General features: G+C 43.2%; 1 protein-coding gene across 1 annotated transcript in view; it reads right to left on the reverse strand.

The window, feature by feature from the left end:
* The window catches only part of nwd2 (NACHT and WD repeat domain containing 2), a 51,591-nt gene that overhangs the window by 12,956 nt on the left and 26,347 nt on the right, over window positions 1-12,288 (reverse strand). Inside the window, exons 4-5 of the mRNA XM_076289719.1 lie at window positions 3,236-3,439; window positions 224-374 (exon numbers count right to left, since the gene is read on the reverse strand). Coding sequence (XP_076145834.1) covers window positions 224-374; window positions 3,236-3,439 — 355 coding nt within the window. The remainder of the gene's footprint in view (window positions 1-223; window positions 375-3,235; window positions 3,440-12,288) is intronic.

Consider the following 12,288-nt stretch of genomic DNA (forward strand, 5'->3'; position numbering starts at 1 on the left):
TGTTGAGGTAGAGTATACTTATTCTTAGACTTGGCTGACTTTGGCTGATTTTTTATCCAAAGCAACAGTTATTGCAAAGACCATTCTCCCCAGAGCAACTCGGGGTTAAGTGCCTTGCTCAAGTGCATAGCGGTGGAAGCCGGGGATTGAACCCACGAGGCTACTGCATGCCAGCCCAGCTCCTACCCACTACACTACCAGAGTAGGATGTAGGTTACTGTACGTGAGCAGAGGAACTTCTTGGCCTGGACGCTCTTCATGGTGCCCTTCTCCTGCAGCTGCAGCACAGCCGTGCGGAAGATCTTCTTGATCTCGTCCGAGACGCCGCGCCATGCCTTGTCGTTCTTGGACTTGGCCGCGCTGCTCGACTCCATCTGGATGGAGAAATGGACACAGATTGATGGATGTCAGAGCAGAGAAGACTAAAGGGAAAGGCAATAAGATGCAACTCAAGATGGAGCAGTGTAGTGAGAAGATAAAGACAGTTAAGGGTCACACCAACAACGATAGCTATAACAATAACGACAAAAAATGATCGTTCTAGCTAATATGAATGACTATATAATATACTGGTTAATGATATCGACATGAAAAACGATATCGTTGGGGATCACTTTCCGAGCGATTTTGATAACTATAGAAAGCTGACAACCAATCAGAATCCATCAAATTTTATCCATCACATTTATCAACACAAGGAGAGACTTTCCTTATCGTTGGTCAGTGTGGACGCTTTTAACGTTATAGTTATAGTTATCTTTATAGTTATCGTTCCTGGTGTGAACGAACCTTAATAAAGAGAGAAAAACATTAAATGCATGGAAAATATGGTATATGAGATAATAAAAAGCATGATGACACAATTACATGGATGTTGCTTGTCCTAAACATTTTCTGACTGAAATCATTCCCTTGTCTTACTACAAAAAGTTTAGATGTCTTCTTTGCTACATTCTCACAGAAAAGTCCCTTTATCTGCAAGTAGTCTCAGCTGCCCTACCAACTGTACATGATCATGGGACAGCCATGGGCAGTGTACCAGGCACCAGCTGAGAGGATAGAACAGAGACATAGCCTGAGCTTAGGACACGCACTCTGGAGCATGTCGACCGTCACTTACACGCCGTGTCTTTGGTGTCTAGTTCCCTAGAGGAGAGAGGGAAAGAGGGAAGGAGAGAGAGGGAGAGAGGGAAAGAGGGAAGAAAAGAGAGGTAGAGGAAAAGACGGACAGAGAGAGGGGCCTGCGGAGCATGAGGAGGCTGGATGAGGAGGAGAGTTGGGTCAGTTTTCAGGCCCATCTGTAAGTGTGTGTGTCTGTGTTTGTGTGTGAGTGTGAGTGTGTGTGTGTGTGTGTGTATGTGTGTGTGTGTGTGTATTTGGGGGGTGGTTTCTGGTCAGATGGGTACGAGGGAATAAGCACCTGCTGCCTTTTTCTCATTTTACTCCAGCAGCGAGACAGGAGGAGAGCGATGATGCTAACACTACCCTTCAGCAAGCAGCAGTGTGTTAGCAGCAGATTTATGCAGAGAGAGAGAGAGAGAGAGAGGCAGAGCAAGAGAGAAAGAGAGAGAATGAATAAGAGAGAAAGAGAGAGAGATGGAATGAATAAGAGAGAGAGAGAGAAGGAAGCTGGGAAAAAGAGGACAGGAAAAATGGATGAATAAGTTCTACATTGGGGTAGGGAGGGAGGGGAACAGTGATAAAAATGCAGGTGGGTGAAACTGAGAAGTTGAGAAAGTGTGTGTGAGAGAGGGAGAAAGAGAGAGAGAGAGAGAGAGAGAGAATGAGAGAAGGAAGGAGAGACACTGGCAAGGAGAGCTGAGGAAGGAGAGATAAAGACCGAGTGCTTGGAGGGGTTTTATTTAAAAACACAACCTGAATTTATGACTCTCGTAAAGCCTGCCGCAGGCAAACAGTGTTCTCTCCAGAGTCGGCCATTTTGAGGGCGTTCCACATAAAACTCTTGCGCTGGCAGTCTTTTTGTCCACAGTGTTTTACAGGACTTTTGAGCTGCAGATAAACAGATTGTCCTTGTCGTCAGCTGTGAGCGGCGAACTTAATATCACTGGCCACAACAAACGTACTGACCCTTGGAAGGTCGTGAAAGCACCAGCTTTTCTTCCCCACGTTAAAAAAACATTTTATTATCACCACTTTCAAAAGACACCTGAGATTTCAGGCGCAATCCTGACTGCTTTGACACATGTGCTTTATCCTTTATGTTGTTTATCTGTCCCACAAAAAACACCAATAAATGTATGAGTGTTCACTGACTCCACCGATAGTTTGAATGGAGATTCAAAGGCATTAAGATTGAATGGCCGGATATTATTCACAGACATGCCCCCTAGAGACATGAGAAGGCCATCTCTCTTTTCAACACGGACGCTCCAGCAAACTGAATACTCTATCTTCGCCATTTTGCTCCTTTACAATTCTGGTACGGAAAGCAAGCGGCGAGACACAGAAATGAGAGATGAGGGGATGGAGAGATGCAGGGATGGAGGGATGAGGAAAGAACTGATGAAAAGATGGCCATGAGGGCAAATGTGTTTTGCTCTGGAATTAATTAGACAACCATTTGTGATACGATGAATGTGAGGTATGAGCATTACTGTGTCGTAAAACACGGTCACCAAAAGTACTAGAACTAGCATCGCTTTTTCACAACACAAATGACCTTCAGAAGGACACAGATGGTGTAGCAATTCAACACAGTGGATTGGGTAACGGTTTTCTTTAAGCCTTTGTCATAAAACAAATATAACCATGCCATGGCAGATTTCACAACTTCTCATAAATAACTATGACAGCAAATGTCCAGTAACATAACATGTTTTCACATTCAGCAGTTGTCACGACAGCTCTAAAAATAGCCTATAGAATGCTACAACAGCACTCTAGCATATTACTGTATAACAACTAAAGGTCTGACTGGAGCTATCATAACATTCTTTTTTTCAATAACTATATGATAATAACAATATAATTAAATAACTATATGATAATAACTATATAATCTATAGGTACAAACAAGGGCAAACATCAAATCACTGGACACTGTTAGTGCTGACTAACCACCTGTGATGACCACTGACAAATCGGGTATATCTGCCATAACATGTGGGATGAGATGCTTATGTCAGTCTTATGACAGAAGGATCAAGTAAAGGGTTACCCCAAAGGGCAGACAGATGGGGAAACAGACGTAAGAGGAAGTGTCTGGGTCCCGTACTGAGTTCTGGTAGTTCTTCAGCATCTGGGCTTTGGGCTTGAGGTAGTAGGCGGGCGGCACGGCGTTCTCGTCGCGGCAGTACCACTCCTCCAGGAGACGCGTGTCCAGGCCCGCCTCCACCGCTGCGTCCAGGATCATCTCGAACTCGGCCGACTCCACCTCCCCCGGCACGCGGATGCTGCCGTACTTCTCCCCCACCAGACCCTGAGAGAGGGGGGGGGGGGGGGGTGTAAGAGAGAGTTGGATAAGAGGAGAGAAGGAGAGAGAGGGACAGAGAGAGAGAAGAGGATGAGAGGAGGAGAGAGAGCAATGGAGGAAGACAGGGGGGTAGAGAAGGGGGTAAAGAAAGATAGAGGGGGTTATTCGGGGTAAGAGGGCAAGATAAGCAGAGAGAGTGATGAAGAGAGAAATTCATTCATCTTTTTTCAGCCTTTTTTTCTCTCTCCTCTCGATTCTCCTTTTTTCTTAACATTGCATGTGTTTCCTCTTTTCATGGTGTCGGCCACACAGATAAGCACATTTGATATGGAATTTCATGAAAAGGGTACGCCGCGAACCAAAGAAACAAGAAAGAAAGAATGAAAGAAAGAATGAAAGGAAGAAAGAAAGACAGAAAGAAAGAAGGAAAGAAAGAAAGGATGAAAGAAAGAATGAAAAGAAGAAAGACAGATAAAAAGAGCAATCCCATAGAGAGAGCGAGGCTGAGCTGGAAACTAGTGCAGAGTGTGCCTTAGCACCAGAGTAGAAGGCGGTCATCTCTCTCCCGGTCCGGCCGCATTAGTCCTTTCCCGGCTCTCTGACCTGCCTCCTCTTTTATTAAAACAGACACCTGCTTCAGGTCACTACGGCAAGAGAGAGGGCACACACCATGCGCCTGGCCAAGCTGGCTTGGGCTGTCCAAACAGGGCATGGTTAATAGTGCATGGGTGAGCAAGCCCATGCCTTGCGGGCTTTTACTTTCTCTGTGTTTTTTTCTTTTTTTGGTGTGTGTGTCTGTTTGTGTGTGTGTGTGTGTGTGTGTGAAGGGGGGGGGGGTAACCTTTCAATCAGTTTCTAATTACAGCTGGGAGAGAGGACATTTATATAAGCCAGGGAGACTTTAAGACATTAATAAGTACTGAGGCACACACAAACACACAAACACACACACTGGCATACAGGTACACATTCCCAGGTGTAGTGAAGCTGACATCCAACATCAGTTCAGTATCAAACCTGACTTGACCTGACTGTCTTCTCTCTCTCTCTCTCTCTCTCTCTCTCTCTCACACGCTCATCCTCTTCCTCCCTCACGCAACCTCGCTCTCTCTTTGCCAAAAGGCACATACAGAATCGCCATCTTCCGGGTACAGACCAACAGTCCTCACAGTGAAATGGATAGCTGAGTTGGAAAAAAGGCAAATGCATTTCCCCTAGCTACCCTTCCCTCTGGAGCCTCCCATTATGTCACCAAAGCACTGACTTTATGCAAGCTGTCACTGACTCCGGGAATGATTATCCGCAGGCTTTCCCTCGTGGGGTTGTAGTTCACAAGGGTGAAAGAAAATGTGACTGTCCCTAATTTCTCTTTTCTGTGAAAAGTATCATTGTTTGATCACAGCAGTGCCCCCGACACACGGGGTGAGAAATGCCCTGGGGTCTGTTACACTAAGGTTTCAACATGCAAAAGTGCATATAGATGTACCTTTCACTGTGGCGGCCTGGATGCATGCATGCATGCACAGACTTGTGTAATAATTCCATCTGAATCCGTTCTAACCACACAGATACAGAAGGGTTATCAGTGGTCACACTGAGAGTCTCAAGTAGAGGCCGGATCAGATAAGGTTTACAAGATTCTTTCCTGTCCATGACCTTGTACAAGGAACGGTAAACTCATCATTATTGCCATTGCAATAGTGATACAACAATAATCGTGCTGTGTCTCTTCTCGGGAAAACATACCGAGCAATATGCGATATGTATATACAGGGCTTAAAGCAACAGAAATGTCTGTGCCTGAAGTTATCAGACATTTATAAATGAGGACGTCATATATACTGTTGTCTCATTGCCTATTCTCAAATCTTAAGCATACCAGCTCACGTCTGAATTCAGGCACGGTGCCTGAACACTTTAAGCCCTGTATATACATTAGGGGTGTAAAGGTACATGTATTTGCATTGAACTGTTTAGGTACAGGATGTTAGGTTCAATACAGATGCATACCGAATGTACTAAATGCCGTCTTTAACAGTAATCAACAGTAGGCTTTTTTGCTTGCGGACCATATTTCAAGATTGAGTTACCACACAAACATATTAAATGGCAGAAAATATGTCAGTTTAGTCAATTAATGTAAAAAAAAATAATAATATATATATATATATATATATATATATATATATATATATATATATATAAATACAATTATCCACTTCTGCATCCAAACACCCAGTCCTGTCGGGCCTGATGCCACTCTCCGTCAGAGACTTCACTGGTGACAACACCGAGCACATGCTTTTGAGAGATCGCCAAATCACTAGCACAAGCGTTTCCAGAACAATTAGCTGGCCAAAAATTACGCAACTTCAGTCACGCTGTGCCATCCGCAATGAAAATATCGTAGCGGAGAGAAGCGTGGCCTAGCAAGATTGCCAGCTGATGTTATGGGCGCCTGAGGACAGGAGAGGCACGCGCAGAAGAAAGCGTAGAGAGAGAGAGAGAGAGAGATGGACAGATAAAGAGAGGAAGAGAGGGAATGAGAGAGGGATGAGGGAGAGGGATGAAAGAGGGATGAGGAGCACTTTGCCACAAGCACAAGTACACACTTGAAAGGCAACAGTGTTCCTCTTTGTGGTCGTTACGAAAGGTTTATCGTCACAGCTACGACAAAGCTCCTTTGATCGTTCAAGTAGTACCTCTCTGTCACACACACACCCCACCCCACCACTCCTACCTCCACTTTGCCTCCTCTGTGAGCCTCTACCCCCACCCCACCCCTTGCGATAGCTTCAGAGATCAAATTAAGAGAATCACTGTTTTGGCGCCACTGTTGGAACATCTGATAACAACTCGGATAAAAAAAATAATAAGAAAACTCAGGCAGATGACAGAAAACAAATGGGTCCATTCTCGCTGGCTATTTTTGGGGTTGGACCCAGGCCCAGGGCACTGACCCTCAGGTATGTTTACAGTCAGGTGTGCAAGGATCACGTGAACGCTCTCTGAAGAACCTCATCAATGACAAGGAGTGATTCACTGGAGACAAAGTTTAAAAACCAAAGTATATGGCAGTGATACAGTGTCAAATCTTTACATTGATACAGTGTCAAAATGTGATGAGCTAGCCCTGATATTGGAAAAAAAAAACTATGGGCCTTAACATTACCAATAATTTGTAAAAAATGAAAGAAAAAGAGAATAAACTTTGAAAAACACTATACGTTTGTCTGTGGGTATGGAGCAGCGGCCATTGTATTATATTTTCATGTAGTCTGTCTCTCACCACACACACACACACACACACACACACACACACACACACACACACACACACACACACACACACTCACACATACGCACACATACGCACACACACACACGCACACACACACACACTCATGCACACAGCGAAGGACAGACAGACCTTTCCCTAGCAACACATTTGGTTGGCGATGTCTTCATCTCCCTGACCAGCCTTGCCGTCTGTGCTTGGGGGAGAGAGCTGAGCAGTGGGCCTTTAAGTGTTTGGAGCCGTGCCAGGGAGATTAAAGGACCATGGCCGACGATCTGAGACGCCTGTTATTTTATTTCTGGAAGGGGGCCGGTAGGAAGCCAAGGAGAAGAGGAGAAGGAGGGGGAGTGTAAGGACTTTCAAACACTTCTCCGAGCACTTAGGGAGCCAGGATTTGCTAAAAAAAAAAAAAAATGTTTTTCTTTTTAACAGAAAATCTTTTCCATTCTTTCACCTAAAGTGCCCTTTATAGTTCAGAATGCTGAGAGTGTAAAAAGCTTGCTCAGAAATTTAATCAATAAGAGAACATGTCTGTGAGTGAGGGCTTTTTGGCGTTAATAAGAGTCAATTAATCTAACTGAAAGTTGGGCCCTCTGAGACACTGCAAATTACATTTTGCAATGTTAAAAGCAGCAAACAAGTCCCTGAGAAATATAGATAATTACTATCTCGCTCTGGGTGATAAATGTATTGATTCATTGAATTCTTCTGGTGCAAATTAACAGTAACAAAACAAGCTTGTTTGAAGCTGAAGTTATGGCAATTAAAGTTATTAAGTGTTTATCTTTAAAATAAATAAATAAATAAATAAACAAATACAACACTGTAAATGGTGGTTAAATATCTCTGTCTTTCTTCTCCCTCTCTCTCCCTCCCCCTCTCTCTCCCTCCCTGAATAAGAGCCTATGTTTGACTTTCACCTTTTCCATTTTTTTCATCCCTCTCACCTTGAGCAAGTGAAAAGCCCTGTAGGGAACACCCATGTGATGGGCATTACTTAAATCTCAGGAGGCTGATGCGACAGCAGACACTCTGTCACACTTGTGTGTGTGTGTACTGTGTGTGTGTGTGTGTGTGTGTGTGTGTGTGTGTGTGTGTGTGTGTGTGTGTGTGTGTGTGTGTGTGTGTGTGTGCAGGAGGGAACGACAAAAATATACAAACACCACACTGTACAAATGGACTGGTTCAATGATGAAAATACCAACAATATCACTTTCTGTAATATTCCAAATACCCCAGATATTACCAATATAGATGAAAATACTATGTATTGATATGACTATTCTAAACAGGATGTTCTTTTGATTTGTACATGGACACTTGTTTTAACTCCAAGCTGTTGAAATATCAGCAACTTGCTGACAATATCACAAACATGGGGTTTCAATGCACACATTCTTGTGTTTGGGAGTATTGGGCATGTGCACAAACTTGTTTTACGTGGATTGCAACAGTGTGGACGCCCCATACGATACCCAGACGGCCTTCTAAGCATTGTCATACCATTGGCATAACAGACCAGAGTGATGTTACATCTCAAGGCATGAAGGGGGTCAGTGTGCTCAAAAGAGACACCGAAGCACATGTGTACACTTAAGATGAGCAGAACAGAAGACTGGTGCAGAGCGACAGGTGACCTGCCTGATAGGAGACAAAGAGACAGCAAAGTATGTAGACAGACAGACAGACAGGCAGACAGGCAGACAGACAGACAGTCTCACTGCCAGATGTAAAAAAAACTGTGCTGTTTGACACAGACTTTGACACACACACACACACACACACACACACACACAAGCGCAGACTCCGGTATCATTGCACGCCTGGACTGGTTTAAGGACTTGTTCACAACACACTCCTGTCCCTAAGAGGTGATATTACATCTTCTAGTGGGGAAGGGGGGGGGGGGGGGTGAGACCAGCCTTGCACACAAAAAACTGGAAATGTGAGTGTGTGTGTGTTTGTGTGTGTACACCTTTGTGTGTTTATGTGTGTGTGTTTGGGGGGGGGGGGGGGGAGGGGGTAGGATGTTCATCCTCCAAGTCAGATGGAGAGTCTCAGCTTTACATAATATGGGATTGTATGGTAGCTCAGAGCGCGCACATGTGTGTGTGTGTGTGTGTGTGTGTGTGTGTGTGTGTGTGTGACTGGGTGTAAGTGTATCTGTGGGGGGTTCAGTCACGCATCATTGTCATGGTTAATCTGCCAGGGTCACTGACACCATCGTCATGCCAACCCCGCTGCTGTTGCTGTGGAAACGCACCTTATTTATAAGCGCCGCCAGGCTTCGCAGAAGCTCTCATAGGTGTGTCTGTATGAGATTTGAGTGTGTGCGTGTATGTGAGTGTGTCTTTGTGTGTGTGTGTGTGTGTGTGGTGTGTGTGTGTGTGTGTATGTGTGTGAGTGTTGGTGAATGTGGGTGATAATGTTTATCTTTGAGTTTGTATGTGTTCTGACCCTGTGGTGCTGTCTGCCATATGACTTTCTCATGTCAGCCATGTCAGCAAGAGGACTCTCTCTCTCTCTCTCTCTCTTTCTCTCTCAGTCTCTCTCTCTCTCTCTCTGCATGTGTGTGTGTGTGTGGCTGCCTGAGTTAGTAAATTGATGCAGTAGTGCCACCTGGCTAATGTCTAATATATAATACTATATGCACTTAACAAGTAGAGCACATTTCATGCTACACAATCTTCAGCTATGGCAAGAAACTAGTGCTCTGGCTGCTTTCCAACCAACCAACAATATAATTATGACAATATCACCAGTATTATCTGATGATGTAATACTTGATTCCTCGAAGACTTGATTTAAACCGTAAAAAAATAAAAATAAGAAAACTGAACTACAACCCCAAAACAGAAAAAGTTGGGACGTTGTGTAAAATGCAAATAAAAACAGAATGTGATAATATACAAGTCTCATAAACCCATATTTAGCAGCAAAAAGGACATAGACAACATATCAAATTATGAAAATGAAAATTTGGATTATTTCATGGAAAATATATGTTAATTGAATTTGATGTCAGCAACATTGTTGGGACGGGAACATGTTTACCACTGTGCTGCTTCACCTCTTCATTTAACAAAATTCTGTAAATGTTTAGGAATTGAGGAGAGTTTTTCATTCAGTCATGTTTTTCATTCAGCACCTAATTTAAGAAAATCTGGACTGCTGACAGGCCATTTTAGCACCTGGACTCTTCCTCTATGGAAAGATACTATTTAAATATGTGCAGAATTTATTTTTGCATTGTTTTCCTGAAATATTCAAGGTCTTCCCTGGAATAGACATTGCCTCGATGGCAGTATATGTCGCTCAAAACCTGTATACATCATTCAGAATTGATTGTGCTTTGCCAAATCTACAAGATGCCCATTCTGTAGGCACTAATGCTCCTCCACACCATTGTAGATATTGGGTTTGGAACTGAGCACTAAAACAAGTTGGATAGGTTGGATACTTGGATAAGCCCTCTTCTCTTTAGCACAGATGAGTCCATAATTTCCATAAAGAATAGCAAACTTTGATTGGTCTAACCACGGGACCTTTTTTCATGTTACCTCAGTCCATTTTAAACAAGCTTAGGCCCAGATAAGACAGTCGCATTTTCTGTATCATGTCTCAATACAATTTTGGCTGTTTTGGCTGTTGCAATTTTGGCTGCAGTTTTTAAATTGAGTATCAAACTGTGCACATAGACAATGGTTATCCAGAGGCAGAGGTTTTCCTGAGCCCATACAATGACAGGTCTGGAAACAGGTCTGGTGTCTGAGGTCCAAAAGACCACGGCCATTCAAATTGTTTTTCAGCAATTTGTTTTTCTCTGAATGTTTTAATGATATTATGTTGTGTAGATTATGAACTCCCCAAATACTTGACAATTTCATGTTAAGAAGCATTAAAATGACATTGTTTCATCATTTGTGGACACAGGTTTACACAGAGTGATGAATACCCCTACATCTAGTAGAGACCCTGCCTCTGTGTGATGCTCTTTTTCATACCCAATCGTGTTGCCAGTTACCCTAATTAGTTGTCTAACAGTCCTCCTTTTGTTTTCTTTATCATTACACAACTTTTCCAGCATTTTGTTACCCCTATCCCACCTTTTTTTGGAACATGTTGCTGGTATCAAATTCAAAATTAACATATATTTTCCATGAAATAGTCAACTTTGCAATTTTCAACATTTGATATGTTGTCTGTGCAACTAAATATGAGTTTAAGAGATTAGCAGATTATTACATTCTGTTTTTATTCACATTTTACACAACGTCCCAACTTTTTCTGTTTTGGGGTTGTACAAGAGTGTTGAAAATGAATGCTAACAAAGCTATGCCTAGCTTTATATATATATATATATATATATATATATATATTATACATACTGATTAAGCCTCACTTAAGCAGATTTTTTACAGCATGCCCACTGGCTGTCAAGGAGAAGGCTCCAGACGATACGTTTCCTTTTGGAATAGCAAGTAATTTTATTTTAATGAGTGTCTGCTGAGCTGTGAGAGGGAGACTGGTGAACAGGGATGCAGACAGTCTCTTAATGAAAAACATTTTACTATCCGAGTGCTAGAGTTCGCCCCTTAAAAACTCTAATTTCTCTCCACAGTTTAGAATCTTTGAAGTGCATTTTTCATCTTCTTCTCATCTGGAGACTCTTCGTTTTACCCTCCCTCTCCCATACGTGATTTATTTTCCATAAAAGTCTTTCATTCCGTCATTCTGTCAGTAGCAGCTATTTAGATTGCACTCATCCAATTTCTTAGACAATCAACATGCCTCGAGATAATCAGTATTGCAAACACAGTCTGTGAAGTAAGCAGATGTTTGTCTTTCCACATCTCTCTCTCTCTGTCTTTCTCTCTCTCTCTCTCTCTACCAACCTTTATCTCTTTCTCTTTCTTTCTACCATTCTCTTCTCACAGTCATATCAAGGGACTTCCACTTTGGTTTTCTGCCACAAAGGTGTGAGGAACCACTAAGCTTTGCTAAGCATCATGGGAAATGTAGTCTTTCAGACATAATGCAGGGGCTGGCGTAGCTCCACTAGGTATCTGTGTGGTGTCACAGCAACCCCCACTGAGTCACTGCCAGAGTGAGTAATGCAGATGAGTAATGTCACTCCCCAAAAGAGACTTCTCTTTCCTTTTTCTCCTCCTCCTCATCTTTCTTCCTAATCCTCTTCTTCTCTTTCCTTCCTCAACTGGACATGTGTTTAATAATAAGCCCTGACACACTGCCTGCTTGCGTGACTTGCTGCACTCTGCGGTATTAATCTAGCTTTCCCCCTGTGCCGCCACTGCCATTCCGCAGCTAGAGCGAGATTAAACAGCCCGACCCTGCAACCCCCCCACCCCCAACACACACACACACACACACACACACACACACACACAGACACTTACACACACATATACACACATACACACACACACACACACACACACACACACACACACACACACACACACACACAACCACCACCACCACCACCACCCCCATCATCTCTGTGGACCCTCAGCTGACATCCACAACCCAGAAATGT

The sequence above is a fragment of the Alosa pseudoharengus genome, unplaced genomic scaffold (genome assembly GCF_046254945.1).
Source record: "Alosa pseudoharengus isolate Yale_2024_CS ecotype anadromous, Long Island Sound unplaced genomic scaffold, YU_APseudo_1.1 YU_APseudo_1.1_scf_17, whole genome shotgun sequence".
Lineage (NCBI taxonomy): Eukaryota > Metazoa > Chordata > Actinopteri > Clupeiformes > Clupeidae > Alosa > Alosa pseudoharengus.